Here is a 23,448-nt window from a genome sequence, read left to right as displayed (position 1 = left end):
ATGAGCTATGGTAATGTACCACACTGACAAAAGACTACAATAAACCCTCTGAATACAGGTTTTCTTAATACACCTGACGACCTGGTTGAATGGAGGGGAAACACACACAATTAAATTAGGGAAAAGGTCATGCAATTCAAAGAATTATGGAAAGCCTTTTGCTGTTGATTCTGAATCAATGGGCTCATCTAGATCACATGATAGCTTACCTACAGATTCAGGGGGTTAACCAAGGTCACAAATTGGTGGTTTGTGCTGCAAATGTAAATCTAATCCCCAAAGGACAAATAACCCACTTGGATGGATCTATCCATGAAGGGTATAGACAATGTTTAAACCTTTTTAATTGTTTTGTGAATGTGTTGGGATGAAATTGTGAGAGTAAAAATATTTGGAAGGGCCTAGCCTAGTAGTACTAGTGAAGTGGCTACTCTTGGCCCCACTTGAAAGTTTGAATTGAAAGCTCCACCACACTATTTACTGACTTTGGCTCCACCTTCTCAGATCCCACCGTCACACGACTCACTACTCCACCCGCAGCAGCCATGATGGTAGGTGTTATACACAATTTACTCTAGCTAGCGCACCTTATTGTTTTATATGTGCAATCATCTGACACATTCATCAATAAACGATGATTTGCCCATTGAACGTTAATGTGGCTAATGCATGTCCCGTGACGCCGTCTTTTGTTTACCTAGCAAGAAGGGCTGGACGATGGTCCCGATTTCCTATCCGAGGAGGACAGAGGAGTAAGTTTTTTTCTTTGATTTAAAATACAAATATTTATCTTATTTGTATTTTGTTCTTAACAGTCCGATCAGCTATTTATATTATTTGTATTCTGCAGTAATTCCTTATTGCACGATTTGATCAGCTGTTAGACAAGTGGCTAACAACAGACGTCAAATTTGTTGAATAGCTAGCTACTCTAAGCTAAACTAGGCAGCTTGACCACATCAGGAGTCAGTTGACTTCCTACTAGCTGGCCAGCTAGCTGGCAACCGTTACAATCCATTAGCTAGCTAGCTAACGTTAGTTACTTATTGTTAACAATGAACATAAGCTTATTTTAACTGCTCACTGTATGAATAACTCTATTGCCATTGCTAACTAGTAACAGACCCATCTACCTATGCACATTTATTAGATTTCTGCTATTGTTTAGCAGGCTAGCTTGCTAGGAAGTGCACAGCCCAATAATGTAACGTTACTCATAACTTGTTAGTGTCACACCTTATGTTATTTTCAAAGGTAGACCGGCTCTGGCAGCCAAAGCAGCTAAATACTCCATCTAAACGTGAATTGATTATCAATTGCGATACGGTTCTAGAAACATAAAGCCCGTTACTTTCATATCACATCAAACCCTTATCAAAAAATATTGCAGTTTTGAAAGTGCAGTAACTGCAGTCAACTGTGGTATTTTGGACGCAGTAATTGCAGAATAACTGCAATGCACAGCATTTGAACTGCAGTTACACTGAAAAATTACTGTAGTAAAAAAAAGTTATTTTGTATGCAGTATTTGAAGCATACTGCCGTTAGACTGCACTCTGACTGCAATCTTTTTCATAATGGTATTTTCACACATGCAAAATATACACTTACTGTACACTGTTTTAGCCGGCTTTATCACAGTTGTAGCCGACAGTATTTTTCAGTTACAACAAGTTTCTGGCGGCCTTCTTCCGTTTCACACAGATGTTCGGAGCATGCTAGATAGCTAACTAGCAGAGGTGGTCGCCTGTTCCCGCCTGTCTTTCCTTAAACATGCGCTGTAACATGGAGATATGGCCGTGTGGGAACACTAATCCTAACCCTATTAAAGGTGTGTAGTAATTGAACTTTTGTTTCATTTTTATTATTAGTTCTTGCTGATATGAAAGATATGTTTCCAAAACCATACCGCAAGCGATACGTGTTCATGTTTAGAGCATGCCTCTGGGTTCTTAACACAAAAGTCCCCGGGAAGAAGATACCATCATCAATAGGCACTAAAGGTAGTTAGCATCTATGAATGGGTTAGGACGTGCACAGCTTCTGAGTTGGCTAGTAAGCCAATACATAGTCTGATTAATCAGGCTGTAATACACAATTAATTGGTATACAGCTTGACACTAATGCCTAGAAAATCATGTAAATGTTCCTCACAAGCCAGAATGTTGAATAAAATTACATTGAAACTTACCGGTTGTCTGTGCGGTTTGTCCTTAAGCTGCTCAAAATTTAAGACGAATAAAGTATTGTTTACCCAACTTCTTAGAGAGCCGGTAGGTATATGGTTTGGTTTGGCACCGAGGTAAAGTTAGTTTTATTTGATATTCGGTTTCTCTCGTCAATAGCTATTGACCCAAGCGTGCCATGACATGAACATGTTATGTTCTTAACCAGGGGAGGATGAAGAACAAGCAATATCTTTTTTGTCTGAATTTTACATTTTTCTTAAGATTGAAATCCAATTCATATACAGTGCCTTCGGAAAGTATTCAGACCCCTTGACTTTCTCCACTTTTTGTTACGTTATATGCTTATTCTAAAATGTATTGTATTGTTTTCCCCCCTCATCAATCTACACACAATACCCCATAATGAAAAAACAATAATAGGTTTTTAAAAATGTTTGCACCTTTATTACAAATACAAAACTGAAATATCACATTTACATCTTTCTGGTAAGAAGAGTGGGGGGGTATGCCTTATGATTAACGAGACGTGGTGTGATCATAACAACATACAGGAACTCGAGTCATTCTGTTCACCTGACTTAGAATTCCTCACAATCAAATGTCGACCACATTATCTACCAAGGGAAATCTCTTCGATTATAATCACAGCCATATATATTCCCCCCCAAGCAGACACATCGATGGCCCTGAACGAACTTTATCTGACTCTATGTAAACTGGAAACCACACACCCTGAGGCTGCATTCATCGTAGCTGGGGATTTTAACAAGGCTAATCTGAAAACAAAACTCCCTAAATTCTATCAGCATATCGATTGTGCTACCAGGGATGGTAAAACCCTGGATCATTGTTATTCTAACTTCCGCGACGCATATAAGGCCCGTGGTCAGCTTTTCCGAAAGTAGGGCGTAAAAGTAACCCTAACATTTAGTGGCCGCTGCCAACATACTGACTCAACTCCAGCCACTTTAATAATGGGAATTGATGGAAATTGATGTAAAAATGTATCACTAGCCACTTTAAACAATGCCACTTAATATAATGTTTACATACCCTACATTACTCATCTCATATGTATATACTGTACTCTATATCATCTACTGCATCTTGCCATCTTTATGTAATACATGTATCACTAGCCACTTTGAACTATGCCACTTTATGTTTATATACCCTACATTACTCATCTCATATGTATATACTGTACTCTATACCATCTACTGCATCTTGCCTGTGCCGTTCTGTACCATCACTCATTCATATATCTTTATGTACATATTCTTTATCGCTTTACACTTGTGTGTTTAAGGTAGTAGTTGTGGAAATGTTAGGTTAGATTACTCGTTGGTTATTACTGCATTGTTGGAACTAGAAGCACAAGCATTTCGCTACACTCGCATTAACATCTGCTAACCATGTGTATGTGACAAATAAAATTTGATTTGATTTACATACAGTCCCAGTCAAAAGTTTGAACACACCTACTCGTTCAAGAGTTTTGATTTATTTTTACTATTTTCTACATTGTAGAATAAAAGTGAAGACATCAACTATGAAATAACACATATGGAATCATGTAGTAACCAAAAAGGTGTTAAGCAAATCAAAATATATTTATATTTGAGTTTCTTCAAAGTAGCCACCCGTTGCCTCGATGACAGCTTTGCACACTCTTGGTATTCTCTCAACCAGCTTCGTGAGGTAGTCACCTGGAATGCATTTCAATTACCAGGAGTGCCTTGTTATTTGTGGAATATCTTTCCTTAATGCGTTTGAGCCAATCAGTTGTGTTGTAACAAGGTAGGGGTGGTATACAGAAGGTACACCTATTTGGTAAAAGACCAAGTCCATATTATGGCAAGAACAGCTCAAAAAAGCAAAGAGAAACGACAGTCCATCATTACTTTAAGACATGAAGGTCAATCAATTCGTAAAATTTCAAGAACTTAAACATTTTCTTCAAGTGCTGTCGCATAAACCATTAAGCCCTATGATGAAACTGGCTTTCATGAGGACCGCCACAGGAAAGGAAAACCCAGAGTTACCTCTGCTGCAGAGGATAAGTTCATTAGCATTCTGCAGCGATACGCCATCCCGTCAAGGTTTGCGCTTAGTGGGACTATCACTTGTTTTCAACAGGACAATGACCCAACACACCTCCAGGCTGGGTAAGGGCTATTTGACCAAGAAGGAGAGTGATGGAGTGCTGCAATAGATGGCCTGGCCTCCACAATCACCCGACCTCAACCCAATTGAGATGGTTTTGGATGGGTTGGACTGCAATGACATTCAGAGACTTGTCCCGAAGCAACTCCTGTGTTGTCTTGGCTTTGTGCATAGGGTTGTTGTTCTGTTGGAAGGTGAACTTTCGCCCTAGTCTGAGAACCTGCTCCAGAGCGCTCAGGACTTCATCAACGATCTCCCTGTACTTTGCTCCTTTCATCTTTGTCTCGATCCTGACTAGTCTCCCAGTCCCTGCTGCTGAAAAACATCCCCACAGCATGATGTTGCCACCACCATGCTTCACCGTAGGGATGGTGCAAGGTTTCTTCCAGACGTGACGCTAGGCATTCTGGCCGACGAGTGCAATCTTGGTTTCATCAGATCAGAGAATCTTGTTTTTCATGGTCTGAGAGTCTTTATGTGCCTTTTGGCAAACTCCAAGCAGGCTGTCATGTGCCTTTTACTGAGGAGTGGCTTCCGTCTGGGCACTCTACCATAAAGGCCTGATTGGTGGAGTGCTGCAGAGATGGTTGTCCTTCTGGAAGTGTCTCCCATCTCCACAGAGGAACTCTAGAGCTTTGTCAGAGTGACCATCAGGTTCTTGGTCACCTCCCTGACCAAGGCCCTTCTCCCCCGATTGCTCATTTTGGCCAGGCGGCCAGCTCTTGGAAGTGTCTTGATGGTTCCAAACTTCTTTAATTTAAGAATGATGTAGGCCACTGTGTTTTTCGGGAACTTCAACGCTGTAGAAATGTTTTGGTACCCTTCCCCAGATCTGTGCCTCGACACAATCCTGTCTCGGACCTCTACGGACAATTCCTTTTACCTCATGGCTTGCTTTTTGCTCTGACATGCACTGTCAACTCTGGGACCTTATATAGACAGATGTGTGCCTTTCCAAATCATGTCCAATTTATTGAATTTAACACAGGTGGATTCCAATCAAGTTGTAGAAACATCTCAAGGATGATCAATGGAAACAAGACACCAGCGCCCAATTTCCAGCCAGCATAGGGTCTGATACTTGTGTAAATAAGGTATTTCTGTTTTATATTTTTAATACATTTGCTAAAATTCCTAAAAAACTGTTTTCACTTTGTGATTATGGGGTATTGTGTGTAGATTGCTGAGGAAAATTGTATATTTAATCCATTTTAGAATAAGGTTTTAACTTAACAAAATGTGGAAAAAGTCAAGGGGTCTGTCATGGAGTGTACAAATCATTAAGAACACCTTATTCATATGGAAGAACAGCCTCAAGTTTTCAGGGCATGGACTCTACAAGGTGTCAACAGCGTTAAACAGGGATGCTGGCCCTTGTTGACTCCAATGCTTTCCACAGTTGTGTCAAGTTGGCTGGATGACCTTTGGGTGGTGGTCCATTCTTGATACACACAGGAATCTGTTGAGTGTGAAAAACCCAGCAGTGTTACATTTCTTGACACAAACCGGTGCATCTGGCACCTACTACTATATCCCGTACAAAGGCACTTAAATCCTTTCTTGCCCATTCACCCTCTAAATGGTACACATACACAATCCATGTCTCAATTATCTCAAGGCTTAAAAATCCTTCTTCAACCTGTCTCCTCCCCTTCATCTACACTGATTAAAGTGGATTTAGCATGGCAACATCAATATGGGTTCATAGCTTTCACCTGGATTCGCCTGGTCAGTCTATGTCATGGAAAGAGCAGGTGTTCATAATGTTTTCTACACTCGGTGCATATTTATATTGCTTGCTTAGTTCAATAGCTATTGACGCAGGAGACCGAATATATATTATATATATAATATCCAATATAAAATGGCATTTCCATCTAAAAGGACGTATGATCACCAACATATTAAGCTCATAGGAGGATGTCAAATGAAAGCTAAGAGACTATATTTTTGAGATATTAAGGCATATATAAATCTGTAAACCATTTTCCATCCTAAAAATGAGAAATAAGGCTTTGATTTCTGGTCAAACAGATAGAAAAGGGTCTTAGAAAACGTCTAACAGAAAGTCTTAAACGATATCAAAAACACAATCATGTTAAAGTTAGACACACTGCCTACTAATATGAACACTCTAATGTACTTGTCGTCTTGCTCAGTTGTGCACCTGGACCTCCCACTCCTCTTTCTATTCTGGTTAGAGCCAGTTTGCGCTCTTCTGTGAAGGGAGTAGTGCACAGTGTTGTACGAGATCTTCAGTTTCTTGGCAATTTCTCGCAAGGAATAGCCTTCATTTCTCAGAACAAGAATAGACTGACGAGTTTCAGAAGAAAGTTATTTGTTCCTGGCCATTTTGAGCCTGTAATCGAACCCACAAATGGTGATTCTCCAGATACTCAACTAGTCTAAAGAAGGACAGTTTTATTGTTTCTTTAATTAGAACAACAGTTTTTAGCTGTGCTATCATAATTTCAAAAGGGTTTTCTAATGATAAACTTGGACTAGCTAACACAATGTGCCATTGGAACACAGGTGTGATGGTTGCTGATAATGGGCCTCTGTACGCCTATGTAGATATTCAGTAAAAAAATCGGCCGTTTCCAGCTACAATAGTAATTTACAACATCAACAATGTCTACACTGTATTTCTGATCAATTTGATGTTATTTTAATGGACAAAAAATGTGCTTTTCTTTCAAAAACAAGAACATTTCTATGCGATCCCAAACTTTTGAACGGTAGTGTAAGAAAAATTGCCTTCTGCCTTGTAATTCCGTTACCAAAACCCACATCTTTAAGATATTTTCTAATTTCTCTTCCTCATGAGGAGGGAGGATAATCAAAGTTCACAGAAGTAACAAGTAAAGTTAGATCTACCAATTTAGTGTTTTTACTGATATCAAGTTTGATCATGAGTTATTAAGTGATTAAAACGGAACAGAATTGCTGCAATTGAATTGGCTACAATGGAAACATCACAGACCACAGTTGGGTTAACTGCTGCTGTCCTCCCTGCCGCTGGCATACTGTTATGTTCAGCTCATAAGTTTTTTTTTTCTCTTTTTGTCATCTGGTGGTCAAAGAAGGACTGTGAAAACAGTCTGGACAACCCCTCCCTCTCTCCTTCATGTCACCTCTCCCTGCTCTAACTGCACCTACCACCAACCCTCTCTCCATTTACTCTAACAAGTATCCTGACCCACTGAACACCGACCAACACCGTACGTCCATGGATGTTGAAATTTGGTCAGTCCGCCCTGGCCGGACCAAATATGAACCTATCATAGACGTCTATGTTTCACAAGTTTGAACAGTACAGTAGAGAACAGTACATTACAGTAAAACGAGTACAGTACAGCACACTTGAGTATAGTATAATGTTCTCTATTGTACTCTACTGTGCTGTACTGTGATGTCCAAAACTTGTGAAACATAGACTATTAGATTATTTCAGATTTGGTCTGGTCCGGACCAACCAAATATGGTCATGTTTAGAGGCGGAGCTCATTACAATAATAGTGTGTAGAATAATACCCAAATATGCATAAGAAAGATATTGCATATTTCTACCTTTTACAGTGCATTCGGAAAGTATTCAGATCCCTTGACCTTTTCCACATTTAGTTACATTACAGCCTTGTTCTAAAATGGATTCAATTGTTTTTTTACCTCACCAATCTACACACAATACCCCATAATGACAAAGCAAAAACAGGTTTTTGAAATATCACATTTACATAAGTATTCAGACCCTTTACTCAGTACTTTGTAGAAGCACCTTTGACAGCGATTATAGCCTCAAGTCTTCTTGGGTACGAGCTTGGCACACCTGTATTTGGGGAGTTTCTCCCATTCTTCTCTGCAGGTCCTCTCAAGCTCTGTCAGGTTGGATGGGGAGCGTCGCTGCACAGCTATTTTCAGGTCTCTCCAGAGATATTAGATCGGGTTCAAGTCTGGGCTCTGGCTGGGCCACTCAAGGACATTGAGACTTGTCCCGAAGCCACTCCTGCATTGTTTTGGCTGTGTGCTTAGGGTTGTTGTCCTGTTGGAAGGTGAACCTTCGCCCCGCTCTGGAGCAGGTTTTCATCAAGGATCTTTCCCTCGATAATCTTTCCCTTGACCTTGACTAGTCTCCCAGTCTCTGCCGCTGAAAAACATCTCCACAGCATGATGCTTCCGCCACCATGCTTCACTATAGGGATGTATTGGCCAGGTGATGAGCGTTGCCTTGTTTCGCTTGGCATTCTGAACTATATACCTACTGGCTCTCTATAATGTTGGGTTAACAATACTTTCCTGTGGATATTCTGTCTAAAATTTCGAGCAGCAATCTACACACAAGGCACACAGACAACCGGTAGAGTAAGTTTATATAACATTTTATTTAACATTCTGGCTTGTAAGGAATATTTACATGATTTTGCAGGCATTAGTGTCAGGCTGTATATACCAAATAATTGTGTATTACAGCCTGATTAATCAGACTAGCCAAGATGTTATTTGACAGAGCTAGCTATTGGGGAATGGTGATTTTGTCATTTGCTTGTCACTAAATACAATACAATATCCGTTACAATATTTTGCAGCCTAGGGCAGTCAACGTTGACCTCCAAACTGATGCAACACTTCAAGTGGACATTTCTGATGCATTGAGTGAGCGGGACAAGGTTAAGTTTACTGTCCATACTAAGGTAGGAGAGTTTAGCTACCTGTCAATATTTATTCCTGTTTGCCCTGGCACTTGGCAAATGAAAGGCCAATAATGTGCATTTTTATGGCTGTGTGAATCGAGACTCATGTCACATGACTTGCAATTATGTTCCTCCTCAGCAGTTGTCTTATCTCCACATTCATGTTGTCTTCTGAAAATAAGTGTGCATGTATGCAAAATAAGCTTTGTTGATTTAATGGAACACAAATGAAGATTTAAGGTTAAGAAACTGCATGATGGCACTCCACTTCATTTTCTATGCAGAGAGAATTCCAATTTCCTGTCACTGTCAAAGTGTAACCTCATAATGTCATGGGTTTATTTGTTTTTATGGCTGCTTTTATAATGTTTCAAGGACTCTTGTGAAGGAAGGAATGCAATCATGATTCAAAGGGGTTAGTCACTGTCTTGAGATGATCATTGTGATCAAGTCCTGTTTTCCCCTTCTTTTGAAAAAGAATTGAGCTGCACATTCTAATTGGCAGAAAGATATTTTCAGAAGAGCCATAGAGAAATACTCTATTCTGTATTTGGCTCTGTTTTTCAGTATAATGTGTTCTATGATTGACGTCTGATTCCTATTATTTTGTTTTACCGTCCAGAGCACTCTTCCTAATTTCAAGCAGAATGAGTTTTCAGTGGTGAGGCAGCATGAGGAGTTCATCTGGCTCCATGACTCCTTCGTGGAGAATGAGGAGTATGCAGGCTACATTGTAAGTACTGAGCGCCGTCCAGGGTACTATGTGTCGTCCCCCCCCCCAAATGGCACCCTATTCCCTATATAGTGCACTACTTTTGACAAGTAGTGCACTATATGGGAATAGGGTGCGATTTGGGAGATAACTGTTTTGGCTTTTAGGATTGGCTTATAAACTTCAGGGTTTTAGAAAACAACTAAATTATTCATTGTCAATTCCCTTTCTCATTAAAACTGTCTGGTGTCATGGAGTAATGAACTTAGCTTGATGTTCATTTTCAAGAAACTGCTGATTTAACTGTGATTTGTTGAATTGTAGATTCCCCCTGCCCCACCAAGACCTGACTTTGATGCCTCCAGAGAGAAGTTACAGAAACTGGGGGAAGGTGAAGGTTCCATGACCAAGGAAGAGTTCACCAAAATGAAACAGGAACTTGAAGCGTGAGTTCATGTTCATTAGGTCACATAAAAAAAAGGTTAGGTTAGTACAACCTCATTTCATGCTCTCTGTGTTTTATAACCTTCTGTGCCTACTTGACACGACCCATGTTGCTCTGACATTGTGTTTGTGTTTCAGTATCGTGGTTTGGTTGGGATACTTGGATGCACTGAATGCCATTGGTTCATATTTTGGCTATATCTGTGTTTTAGCGAATACTTGGCTATCTTCAAGAAGACCGTGGCGATGCATGAAGTGTTTCTTTGCCGTGTGGCTGCCCATCCTGTCTTAAGGAAAGACATGAACTTCCATGTCTTTTTAGAGTACAACCAAGACGTAAGTGGGGTTGAGATTACGAATTTAGGATTTAGATTTCCAGTCAGGTCCAAAAGTATTGTCTCCCTTGATAAAGATGAGTCAAAAAGACTGTTTAAAATAAATAATACAAATACTGAGCTATATTGTAGGCTTCAATGTTTTAGAAATGATGTTATTTGAAACTAATACAAATCAAATGAAATTGTATTTGTCACATGAGCCGAATACAACAACCTTACCGTGAAATGCTTACTTACAAGCCCTTAACTCAAGAAATAGAGTTCAGAAAATATTTACTTAATAAATAAATCAAGTTAAAAATGTAATAAAAGATAACACAATAAAATAACAATAACGAGGCTATATACAGGGGGTACCGGTACCGAGTCAATGTGCAGGGGTACGGGTTAGTCGAGGTCATTTGTAAATGTAGTTAGGGGTAAGGTGACTATGCATAGATAATAAACAGCAAGTAGCAGCATTGTAAAACAAGGGGTGGGGGGTGTCAATGTAAATAGTCCGGGTGGCCATTTCATTAATTGTTCAGCAGTCTTATGGCTTGGGAGTAGAAGCTGTTAAGGAGCCTTTTGGACCTAGACTTGGCGGTTCGGTACCGCTTACCATACAGTAGCAGAGAGAACTATGACTTGGGTGACTGGACAATTTTTTTGGCCTTCCTCTGACACCGCCTAGTATATAGGTCCTGGATGGCAGGACGCTTGGCCCCAGTGATGTGCTGGGCTGTACGCCCTACCATGTGTAGCGCCTTACGGTCGGATGCCAAGCAGTTGCCATACCAGGTGGTGATGCAACAGGTCAGGATGCTCTCGACGGTGCAGATGTTGAACTTCTTGAGGATCTGGGGACCTATGCCAAATCTTTTCAGTCTCCTGAGGGGGAAAAGCTGTTGCCGTGTCCACTTCATGACGGTCTTGGTGTGTTTGGACCATGATAGTTTGTTGGTGATGTGGACACCAAGGAACTTGAAGCTCCCGACCCGCTCCACTACAGCCTTGTCGATGTTAATGGGGGCCTGTTCAGCCCTCCTTTTCCTGTAGTCCACGATCAGCTCCTTTGTCTTGCTCACCACACTGTCAGGTGTCTGACCTCCCTATAGGCTGTCTCATCATTGTCGGTGATTGTTGTGTGGTGAGCTGTTGTGTCGTCAGCAAACTTACTGATGGTGTTGGAGTCGTGCTTGGCCACGCAGTCGTGTTTGAACAGGAGGGGACTAAACACGCACCCCTAAGTGGCCCCAGTGTTGAGGTTCAGTGTGGCAGATGTGTTGTTGCCTACCCTTACCACCTGAGGGTGGCCCGTCAGGAAGTCCAGGATCCAGTTTCAGAGGGAGGTGTTTAGTCCTAGGGTCCTTAGCTTAGTGATGAGCTTTGTGGGCACTATGGTGTTGAGCTGTAGTCAATAAAAGCATTTTCACATACAGTGCCAGTCTAAAGTTTGGACACACCTACTCATTCAAGTTTTTTTCCCTACGCTGTAGAAAAATAGAGAAGACATCAAAACTATGAAATAACACAAATGGAATCGTGTAGTAACAAAAAAAGTGTTAAACAAATCAAAATATATTTTATATTTGAGATTCTTCAAAGCAGGCACCCTTTGCCTTGATGACAGCTTTGCACACTTGGCATTCTCTCAACCAGCTTCACCTGGAATGCTTTTCCAACCGTCTTGAAGGAGTTTTGATGTCTTCACTATTATTCTACAATGTAGAAAATAGTAAAAAATTAAGACAAACCCTAGAATGAGTAGGTGTGTCCAAAGTTTTGACTGGTACTGTAGGTGTTCCTTTTGTCCAGGTGGGAAAGGGCAGTGTGGAGTGCGATTGAGATTGCGTCATCTGTGGATCTGTTGGGGTGGTATGTGAGTGGGTCTAGAGTTTCCTGGATGAGGGTGTTGATGACCAGTTCATCAACACAGTTCAAAGCACTTCATGGCTACCGATGTGAGTGCTACGGGGCGGTTACCTTCACTTTCTTGGGCACAGTGACTATGGTGGTCTGCTTGAAACATGTAGGTATTACAGACTCGGTCAGGGAGAGGTTGAAAATGTCAGTGAAGACACTTGCCAGTTGGTCTCCACATGCTCTGAGTACACATCCTGGTAATCCGTCTGGCCCCGCGGCCTTGTGAATGTTTACCTGTTTAAAGGTCTTGTTCACATCAGAGAGTGTGATCACACAGTAGTCTGGAACAGCTGGTGCTCATGCATGCTTCAGTGTTGCTTGCCTCGATGCAAACATAAAAGGCATTTAGCTCATCTGGTAGGCTTGCGTCACTGGGCAGCTCGCAGCTGGGTTTCCCTTTCTAGTCCATAATACTTTGCAAGCCCTGCCACATCCGACAAGCATCAGAGCCGGTGTAATAGGATTCAATCTTAGTCCTGTATTGACGCTTTGCCTGTTTGAGGGCATAGCAGGATTTCTTAAAAGCGTCCGGATTAGTGTTCCGCTGCTTGAAAGCGGCAGCTTTAGCCTTTAGCTCGGTGCGGATGTTGCCTGTAATCCACGGCTTCTGGTTTGGATATGTACGCACGGTCACTGTGGGGACGACGTCGTCGATGCACTTATTGAGGTGGTATACTCCTCAATGCCATTGGATGAATCCTGTAACATATTCCAGTCTGTGCTAGCAAAACAGTCCTGTAGTGTAGCATTTGTGTCATCTGACCACTTCTGTATTGAGCGAGTCACTGGTACTTCCTGCTTTAGTTTTTGCTTGTAAGCACGAATCAGGAGGATAGAATTATGGTCAGATTTGTCAAATGGAGGGCGAGGGAGAGCTTTGTATATGTCTCTGTGTGTGGAGTAAAGGTGGTCTAGAGTTATATTTTTCCTCTGATTGCCAATGTGACATGCTGGTAGAAATGAGGTAGAACTGATTAAAGTTTACCTGCATTGAAGTCCCCGGCCACTAGGAACGCCGCTTCTGGATGAGCATTTTCTTGATTGCTTAAAGCCTTATACAGCTCGTTGAGTGTGGTCTTAGTGCCAGCATTGGTTTGGTGTAAAATGGATGGCTACAAATAATATAGGTGAAAACTCTCTTGGTAGATAGTGTGGTCTACAGTTTATCATGAGGTACTCTACCTCAGGCGTGCAATACCTTGAGACTTCTTTAATATTAGACATCGCGCACCAGGTGTTATTGACACATGGACACACACCTCCACCCCTTATCTTACCAGACTTAGCTGTTCTGTCCTGCTGATGCACGGAAAACCCAGCCAGCTCTATATTATCAGTGTCGTCGTTCATCCACGACTGGGTGAAACATAAGATATTACAGTTTTTAATGTCCTGTTGGTAAGATGATCTCGAACGGAGATCCTCCAGTTTATTTTCCAGTGATTGCACGTTGGTCTATAGAACGGATGGTACAGGCGGGTTACCCACTCACGACGATTTCTCACAAGGCACCCCAATCTCTGCCCCTGTATTTCCGTCTTTTCTTCACGCGAATGACGGGGATTTGGGCCTGGTCCTGGGGAAGCAGTATATCCTTCTCGTCAGGCTTATTAAATAAAAAATATTTTTCCAGTTCGAGGTGAGTAATCAATGTTCTGATATCCAGAAGCTCTTTTCGGTCATAAGAGACGGTAGCAGCAACATCATGTACAAAATAACTTAAAAACAAACAAAATAGCACAGTTGGTTAGGGGCCCGTAAAACGGCAGCCATCACCTCCTGCGATATTAGGTAAATCCTAAATTGCTCAGAGAAAGAGATTCTGTTTAACAAGTACTCATTTTTTTTCTAAAGAAGATATGGGTCAAAATTACTGGCACGCCTGTTTTCAATACTCTGGCACCCTCTCCTTGCGAGGATAACTGCACTAAGCCTTTTTCTGAAATGTTTGATTAGACCATTCCTCCATACAGATCCTTGATATTTTATCTGTGCATATGGACTGCCCTCTTCAATTTAAACGACAGGTTTTGAAAGGGATTCAAGTCCGGAGACAGAGATGGCCATTGCAAAAATGTTGTTTTTGTGGTCATTTAACCATTACTTTGTGGTTTTGATGTGTGCTTGGGGTTATTGGCTTGCTGGAAGATCCACTTGTGGTTTTAACTAGCTTGGCTGAAATGACTCACAGTGCAGTGAGAGCTGTGACACACTGATCTGGACAGGAGAGCATTGTAAATGCAATATTCGCTTAGAAATTGAGGAGAGGCATTGATTGGTTCTCTCAAGTGTTTATTTTGTTGACACCTCTGGTTGGTTGTATTTGAAAATCCAACAGTTAAAATGGAAGGGGTGGCATTCGGGGGCTGTGTGTTGCTGAGCGTGTGGGTGTTTAAGTAGGAAAGAAACAGAGGAGAACCAACCAGTAAAAGCATCTACACTGAACAAAAATGGAAAGACAACATGTAAAGTGTTGGTCCCATGTTTCATGAACTGAAATAAAAGATCCCAGATATGTATGTACCATACTCACAAAAAGCTTATTTCTCAAACAAAATAAAACACAAATTTGTTTACATCCCTGTTAGTAAGCATTTCTCCTTTGCCAAGATAATCCATCCACCTGACAGGTGTGGCATGATTAACAAGCTGATTAAACAGCATGGTCATTACACAGGTGCACCTTGTGCTAGAGACAATAAAATGTGTAGTTTTGTCACACAACACCATGCCACAGATGTCTCAAGTTTTTACGGAGCGTGCAATTGGCATATTGACTGCAGAAATGTCCACCAGAGCTGTTGCCAGAGAATTGAATGTTCATTTCTTTACCATAAGCCGCCTTCAACATTGTTTTAGAGATTTTGGCGGTACAACCAACCGGCCTCACAGCCGCAGACCACATGTATGTTGTCATATGGGCGAGCGGTTTGTGAACACCAAACCCACCCCTGGTGTGTGTGGCCCAAGAGCTCTATTTTCAATTCATCCAACAAATGTAAAACACCTGGAGTTTTCTAAACAGCATTGGCACTTGGATTAAAACCGGTGCTATGATCAGATGTCATGAAAATAGAGGTCTTTGGCCATGCACACCAGGGGTGGGTTTGGTGTCGAAAAGAAGGATGCATATGCGGAAAAGAACCCCGTACCAACTGCACAATATGGTGGTGGATCTTTGATTTTATGGGGCTATTTTGCTTCCACTGGTCGTGGGGCGCTTTTTAAGGTCAACGACATCATCATTAATTCAAATCAAATTTGATTGGTCGCATACACATATTTAGCGGATGGTATTGCGGGTGTAGCGAAATGCTTGTGTTCCTAGCTCCAACAGTGCAGTAGTGTCTTAACAATTCACAACAATACACACATCTAAAAGAATGGAATGGAATTAATAAATATATAAATGTTAGGACGGGCAATGTCAGAGTGGCATTGACTAAAATATAGTAGAATAGAATACAGTTGAAGTTGTTAGTTTACATACACTTAGGTTGGAGTCATTAAAACAACGTTTTTCAACCACCCACAAATTTCTTGTTAACTAACTATAGATTTGGCAAGTCGGTTAGGACATCTACTTGTGCATGACACAAGTAATTTTTCCAACAACTTGTTACAGACAGAACATTTCGCTTATAATTTACTGCATCACAGTTCCATTGGGTCAGAAGATTACATACACTAAGTTGACTGTGCATTTAAACAGCTTGGAAAATTCCAGAAAATAATGTCATGACTTTAGAAGCTTCGGATCGGGTAATTTACATAACTTGAGTCAATTAGAGGTGTACCTGTGGATGTATTTCAAGGCTTACCTTTAAACTCAGTGTTTCTTTACTTGATATCATGGGAAAATCAAAAGAAATCAGCCAAGACCTCAGAAAAATAATTGTAAATCTGCACAAGTCTGGTTCATCCTTGGGATCAATTTCCAAACACCTGAAGGTACCACGTTCATCTGTACGAACAATAGTACGCAAGTATAAACACCATGGGACCACGTAGCCGTCATACTGCTCAGGAAGGAGATGCATTCTGTCTCCTAGAGATGAACGTGCTTGGGTGCGAAAAGTGCAAATCAATCTCAGAACAACAGCAAAGGATCTTGTGAAGAAGCTGGAGGAAACAGGTACAAAAGTATCTATATCCACAGTAAAACGAGTCCTATATCGACATAACCGGAAAGGCCGCTCAGCAAGGAAAAAGCCACTGCTCCAAAACCACCATAAAAAAGCCAGACTACGGTTTGCAACTGCACATGGGGACAAAGATTGCACTTTTTGGAGAAATGTCCTCTGGTCTGATGAAACAAAATTAGAACTGTTTGGCCATAATAACCATCGTTATGTTTGGAGGAAAAGGGGGAGGCTTGCAAGCTGAAGAACACCATCCCAACCGTGAAGCACGGGGGAGGAAGCATCATGTTGTGGGGGTGCTTTGCTACAGGAGGGCTGGTGCACTTCACAAAATAGATAGCATCATGAAGACGGAAAATTATGTGGATATATTGAAGCAACATCTCAAGACATCAGTCAGGAACGTCGCAAATGGGTCTTCCAAATGAACAATGACCCCAAGCATACTTCTAAAGTTGTGGCAACATGGCTTAAGGACAACAAAGTCAAGGTATTGGAGTGGCCATCACAAAGCCCTGACCTCAATCCCATAGAAAATTTGTGGGCAGAACTGAAAAAGCGTGTGTGAGCAAGGAAGCCTACAAACCTGACTCAGTTACACCAGCTCTGTCAGGAGGAATGGGCCAAAATTCACCCAGCTTATTGTGGGAAGCTTGTGGAAGGCTACCTGAAACGTTTGACCCATGTTAAACAATTTAAAGGCAATACTACCAAATACTAATTGAGTGTATGTAAACTTCTGGCCCACTGGGAATGTGATGAAAGAAAAGCTGAAATAAGTCATTCTCTCTACTATTATTCTGACATTTTACATTCTTAAAATAAAGTGGTGATCCTAACGGACCTAAAACAGGAAATTTTACCAGTATTAAATGTCAGGAATTGTGAAACTGAGTTTAAATGTATTTGGCTAAGGTGTATGTAAACTTCCGACTTCAACTGTACATATGAGATGAGTAAAGCAGTATGTAAACATTATTAAAGTGACTAGTGTTCCATTATTAAAGTGACCATTGATTCCATGTCTATGTATATAGGGAAGCAAGACTCTAAGGTGCAGGATTGAGCAACCGAGTGGTAGCCAGCTAGTGATGGCTATTTAACAGTCTGATGGCCTTGAGATAGAAGCTGTTTGGAGAACACCCAGTACCAGGACATTTTAGCCCAAAATCTGTCTGCCTCTGCTAGTAGGCAGAAAATGGATCTTCCAGCAAGCCAATAACCCCAAACACACATCAACATTCACAAATCAATATTTTGCAATGGGTATCTCAGTCTCTGGACTTGAATCCCATTGAAAACAGTGTTTTGAATTGAAGAGGGCAGTCCATACGCTCAGACGAATGATATCAATGATCTGGAATGATTCTGTATAGAGGAATGGTCTAAGATCCCTCCCAAAGTGTTCTCTAATCTCTTACAACATTTTAGAAAAAGGCTCAGTGCCGTTATCCACGCAAAGGATTTAATACAGTCTTTTTTACTCATCTTTATGAAGGGTGCCAATCATTTTTAACTTGACTGTATTTTGGTGACGATTGTAGCTGTGGAAATGTTATTAGACAAGCTCGCTCTCTCTCTCTCGTTTCTTTTAACTTTAGATAACTCAAAAGGCTAGTCGAATGTGCCAGAAAACATATGCCATTTCCCTACCTTGTCTTAGTTTTATCATTGTCAGTTTGTCCTTACTTGACCTCTTTTGTTCACAGCTGAGTGTACGAGGCAAAAACAAGAGGGAGAAGATGGAAGATTTCTTCAAGAATGTGGTGAAGTCAGCAGACGGCGTGTTAGTGGCAGGGGTAAAGGTGAGTTGGGTTTGCTTTTCTGTGTAAACCATTCCTCCACTCTTTTCTATGTAAACCATTCCTCCACTATTTTCTGTGTAAACCATTCCTCCACTCCTTTCTATGTAAACCATTCCTCCACTCTTTTTTATGTAAACCTTTCCTCCACTCTTTTCTATGTAAACCATTCCTCCACTCTTTTCTATGTAAACCATTCCTCCACTCTTTTCTATGTAAACCATTCCTCCACTCTTTTCTATGTAAACCATTCCTCCACTCTTTTCTGTGTAAACCATTCCTCCACTCCTTTCTATGTAAACCATTCCTCCACTCTTTTTTATGTAAACCTTTCCTCCACTCTTTTCTATGTAAACCTTTCCTCCACTCTTTTCTATGTAAACCATTCCTCCACTCTTTTCTATGTAAACCATTCCTCCACTCTTTTCTATGTAAACCATTCCTCCACTCTTTTCTATGTAAACCATTCCTCCACTCTTTTCTATGTAAACCATTCCTCCACTCTTTTCTATGTAAACCATTCCTCCACTCTTTTCTATGTAAACCATTCCTCCACTCTTTTCTATGTAAACCATTCCTCCACTCTTTTCTATGTAAACCATTCCTCCACTCTTTTCTATGTAAACCATTCCTCCACTCTTTTCTATGTAAACCATTCCTCCACTCTTTTCTATGTAAACCATTCCTCCACTCTTTTCTATGTAAACCATTCCTCCACTCTTTTCTATGTAAACCATTCCTCCACTCTTTTCTATGTAAACCATTCCTCCACTCTTTTCTATGTAAACCATTCCTCCACTCTTTTCTATGTAAACCATTCCTCCACTCTTTTCTATGTAAACCATTCCTCCACTCTTTTCTATGTAAACCATTCCTCCACTCTTTTCTATGTAAACCATTCCTCCACTCTTTTCTATGTAAACCATTCCTCCACTCTTTTCTATGTAAACCATTCCTCCACTCTTTTCTATGTAAACCATTCCTCCACTCTTTTCTATGTAAACCATTCCTCCACTCTTTTCTATGTAAACCATTCCTCCACTCTTTTCGATGTAAACCATTCCTCCACTCTTTTCGATGTAAACCATTCCTCCACTCTTTTCGATGTAAATCCATTCAGCCAAGTAAATGGGGATTGAACTTGCTTTGAGTTTTATATTTGAATGAAATCACAACATAAGTATTTTGCGACTTACGCATTGGTTGATAAACATTGTTTAGCATTATGAATGCTGCTCACATTTTGTATAAATGCAGTTGTCAAAATCTTTATCTTCAGATTTGTAGTTATTCTTTAACAGTTTGTACGTGTATAAAGTTTGACATAATTGTCTTTTGGATTTCAGGATGTAGATGATTTCTTTGAGCATGAGAAGACATTCCTTTTAGAGTACCATAATCGTGTGAAAGATGCCTCCTCCAAATCTGATAGAATGATCAGGTCTCACAAAAGTAAGTCTCCTCACTGTCTCGTAATCTCCACGTGCTAGGTAAGCTTTCTGCTATATAAATGGATTTTAATCAGTTATTGAGAATGAGATTGATTTGAGTAATTCCAATTGAAAGTATTGAAATGCCGTTTTTGCTGTGAACTGTTTGGTGAGTGGGTTCTGAGTCACTTTGGTATCATGTTTTAATGTTTGTGGAAACCAGCCTGTTTGTCCTTGTGGTGTGCGTTGTATTTTACGTCTATTTTCTGTTTTATATTAATTCGCTGACAAATATGGAAATGGGTAAGTTGTTTGTTTATTTGTAGTTGGTTCAGTCAGTCTTAAAATGTTGGGGATGACAGCCGACTCAATTCTAAACTTTGTCATGTTCCTAAAAAAAATTGGGGGATGAGCACAATAACTTGTAAATTACCTGTCATTTTTTTGTAACTGTATTTTTTGTCCAGATGTTTATATCTTAACAGGTAAGAGCCATGAGGTTCCCTTTAGTCTTTTGGAGAGAAAAAAATTCTGCTCGTTTTTTCACACCTCAATCCTGCTTTGACAGCTTCAGGAAACAAATTCCCCTCAGAAATCTAGTCCTCTGTCATTCCCAAGAATCAGACAATACATATGTCATGTCCTCAGCTTTGTGTAGGAACTACTATGTATGTATGTTACCTCATTTCCACAGCATTAAAAAATGATACTGTGTTTGAAAAGTGACTCCCTGCGTATTTGAAATTGTTCTGCTGCAGATGTTATATCATTGTAGGTTATTTTCTAAAAGGTGTTTGCTTCCATTGTATTGATATATTTTGTACATGATTGACCGACCATCTATGTGTGTGTGTGTGTATGGTGGTTGAGCTGTTATTTGAAATGTAATGTGATCTAATGTGAGTTCCTCTGTTGAAGGTGCTGCAGATGATATCAATAGAATCGCCTCCACACTGTACACTTTAGGAACCCAGGACTCCACAGATGTGTGCAAGTATGCAACAAGTTTCCCCTTTTCTCTCCATACATTGTCTGCTGCCAATAATCTATAATAACTCAAAAATATCATCTAGAAACTATAGTAACTCAAATGCAATTTACTGTTTTCCAGATTTTTCTTGAAAGTTTCTGAGCTGTTTGAGAAAACACGGGTACGTTGATTTCTTTTTAATATTGTTTTCTATGTATGATGCAATTTTGTCAATTTGTTGTGTACCAGCTATGAACACCGAAGCATAGGCTATGGTCAATAACTATGTACATTATAGCCAAAAACTAGACCTATGGTGATGAGCTATCTATTGGTCGCAATGTAGATCTTGTCTAAAGTTCACAAGTTTCTGCTGGTGTCCCTTCCTCTACAGAAAATAGAGGCTCGAGTGGCTGCAGATGAGGACCTGAAACTTACCGACTTACTGAAGTATTATCTCAGGGAGTCACAAGCTGCTAAGGTAACTAACTTGACCCTGCTTTTCTTAATCGTCAATCAATTATGATTAGATACCCTGATCAGTTATCAGAGGTATTATCTGAGCATTTTCATCAGACAGTGTTGTAGTGTTAGTATTAATGTGCTCTATGGAATCTGCTGTTCTTCAGGATCTATTGTACAGACGAGGGAGGGCCCTGGTAGATTACGAGAATGCAAACAAAGCTCTGGACAAAGCCAGGGCAAAGAACAAAGATGTGCTTCAGGCAGAGACCAGCCAGCAGGTGTGCTGTCAGAAGTTTGAGAAAATCTCAGAGTCCGCAAAGCAAGGTACTTTATCCACTTTTTTTATATATATAATTTTTGACAGTCCTGGCTAAATTATTGCTTGAGAAATTGCTCTTTGCTAAGAAGCTATTTTTGTTTCTTTTTGACAATTTTAATTTTAAAACCGTCACGGTAAGGTACTTAATTGCTACCCAGAAATGATTTGATATTGAGATAAAAACCGCTGTATTGGACCTTTTTCAGCAGTATTAATAATTCAAGGCATTTCATACTTTTCCAAAAAGTATCCCTCCCTGTTGAAAATTAAATCAGAGTCCCAAGTTTTGCATGTAAGAGAAGCTTAACCAGATTAGGGATGTAGATGGGTATATCTGATAATGTTCTGCAATTCCGGAATAGAGCTTATAGACTTCAAGACGAGACGAGTAGCAGCCTTCAGAAAGAACTTGGTGGAACTTGCCGAACTGGAACTCAAACATGCTAAGGTCATTTTTTATTATACATGGTTGTCTATTAGCGATTCTATCAAGGCTGTATCACAACCGGCCGTGATTGGGAGTCCCACAATTGGCCCAGTATCTTCCGGGTTTGGCCGGTGTAGGCCGTCATTTTAAATAAGAATTTGTTTTTAACGGACTTGCCTAGTTAATTTTTTTTTAATAAAATAATTAAGACTTCCAAAACTGCTTTTTCCCCAGGTTTAGGCTAATCCTCTTTCTCGCTACTTCTCCACAGGGTAATTTACAATTATTGCAAAGCTGTGTCGGGGTCCTCAAAGGAGACACTTAGGTCTTTACTGAAGGTTCACTGCACAGAGCTTTCCCCGCTTTGGTCTGGTCTTCACTGAGAAGATGGAAGAGAGAGCATATCTGGGGTCAGTTTGTTTTCAGGATGTCTGTTCGTAGTCATCACCAGAGACACCGAACTCCACCCACAACCCCCCCCTAAAAACGTGAGGAAGCCGCAGTGAAATAGCTGCAATATCCACACAGCACAAGAACCTATAACTATGTTAAATCACGTCAACTTTTTCATTGTTAACAACAATCATAATTTTCCATGGGAATCTTCTCCCAATCTATATCACGTCATGTCTGTCCAGATTGATTATTTGTTATTATTTTGCTTAGTGTAATCTTTGAGGCCAATAGTTTCAGTAAAACTTTTTTCTGTGATGCTGCTCAGTTACTTTGTTCAAGTTGAGCTCATTCTTACTATTATTGAAGTGTATTGTCACTAAAAGCCTTGTACATGTTGTATTAGTTCTCACTGTACTGCTAATGATTGTTTTCATCTTTACTAATACTTTTGTTTTTCAGTAATTTCATACAAGTTATGTTCTTTTTTTCATTCCAGACAAGTAATGCTTCAGTATGTTTGCCTTAATGTAGAGTAAGCCTATCAAGTATTGTAAAAAAACAACAACAAAAAAACAAATGGATAAGTTTTTTGTTTTTCCCGTTTTTTTTTTTTTTTAAGTGCACTGTATATGAATGTTTTTTTCCTTCTGTGACCAAAGCTTCCATTTATTTAGATGGAGAAATGCTGAAACAAATGGTTGTACTGATAATGATGATTTAAAATGATTATGAAAATATTAATAATAAATGATACTGTTTACCTTAGAACCGTCCTGAACATATTTCATGAAATGTTTTGACTAGGCTATTTGTTGTCCATCTATCTAGTTGTAAACCTTTTTAATTTTGTATATTTTATGACTCCGAGAAACATGGAAGAAAAGCCAGGGGAAGCCAATGGAAAAGTACCTTCAATATCATATTAAACTCCATTTCGACTGTTCATATTAAGGTTGAATAAAAAGATGATGGCCACTTTTTAAACTGCTTGTACTAGGTTGTTTCTTTCATTTTGAAAGTGTAGATCAGTGTGGGGGGAATCTACATTTCAT

The 23,448-nt window shown here is 40.1% G+C and overlaps 1 protein-coding gene across 1 annotated transcript; it reads left to right on the top strand.

Moving 5' to 3' along the window:
• The first annotated feature begins 493 nt into the window (after nucleotides 1–493).
• LOC129812013 (sorting nexin-6-like) lies at nucleotides 494–23,380 on the top strand. Its single transcript, XM_055863891.1, has 14 exons — nucleotides 494–551; nucleotides 702–752; nucleotides 8,942–9,046; nucleotides 9,669–9,779; nucleotides 10,083–10,204; nucleotides 10,415–10,538; nucleotides 18,297–18,392; nucleotides 19,736–19,841; nucleotides 20,747–20,813; nucleotides 20,931–20,970; nucleotides 21,184–21,270; nucleotides 21,419–21,578; nucleotides 21,936–22,021; nucleotides 22,272–23,380. The coding sequence occupies exons 1-14, from the start codon at nucleotides 546–548 to the stop codon at nucleotides 22,323–22,325; spliced, it is 1,215 nt and encodes a 404-aa protein (XP_055719866.1). The 5' UTR covers nucleotides 494–545; the 3' UTR covers nucleotides 22,326–23,380.
• Nucleotides 23,381–23,448: the final 68 nt, after the last annotated feature.

Source organism: Salvelinus fontinalis, chromosome 15 (assembly GCF_029448725.1).
Source record: "Salvelinus fontinalis isolate EN_2023a chromosome 15, ASM2944872v1, whole genome shotgun sequence".
Lineage (NCBI taxonomy): Eukaryota > Metazoa > Chordata > Actinopteri > Salmoniformes > Salmonidae > Salvelinus > Salvelinus fontinalis.
This window is presented reverse-complemented; position numbering and strand designations above follow the sequence as displayed.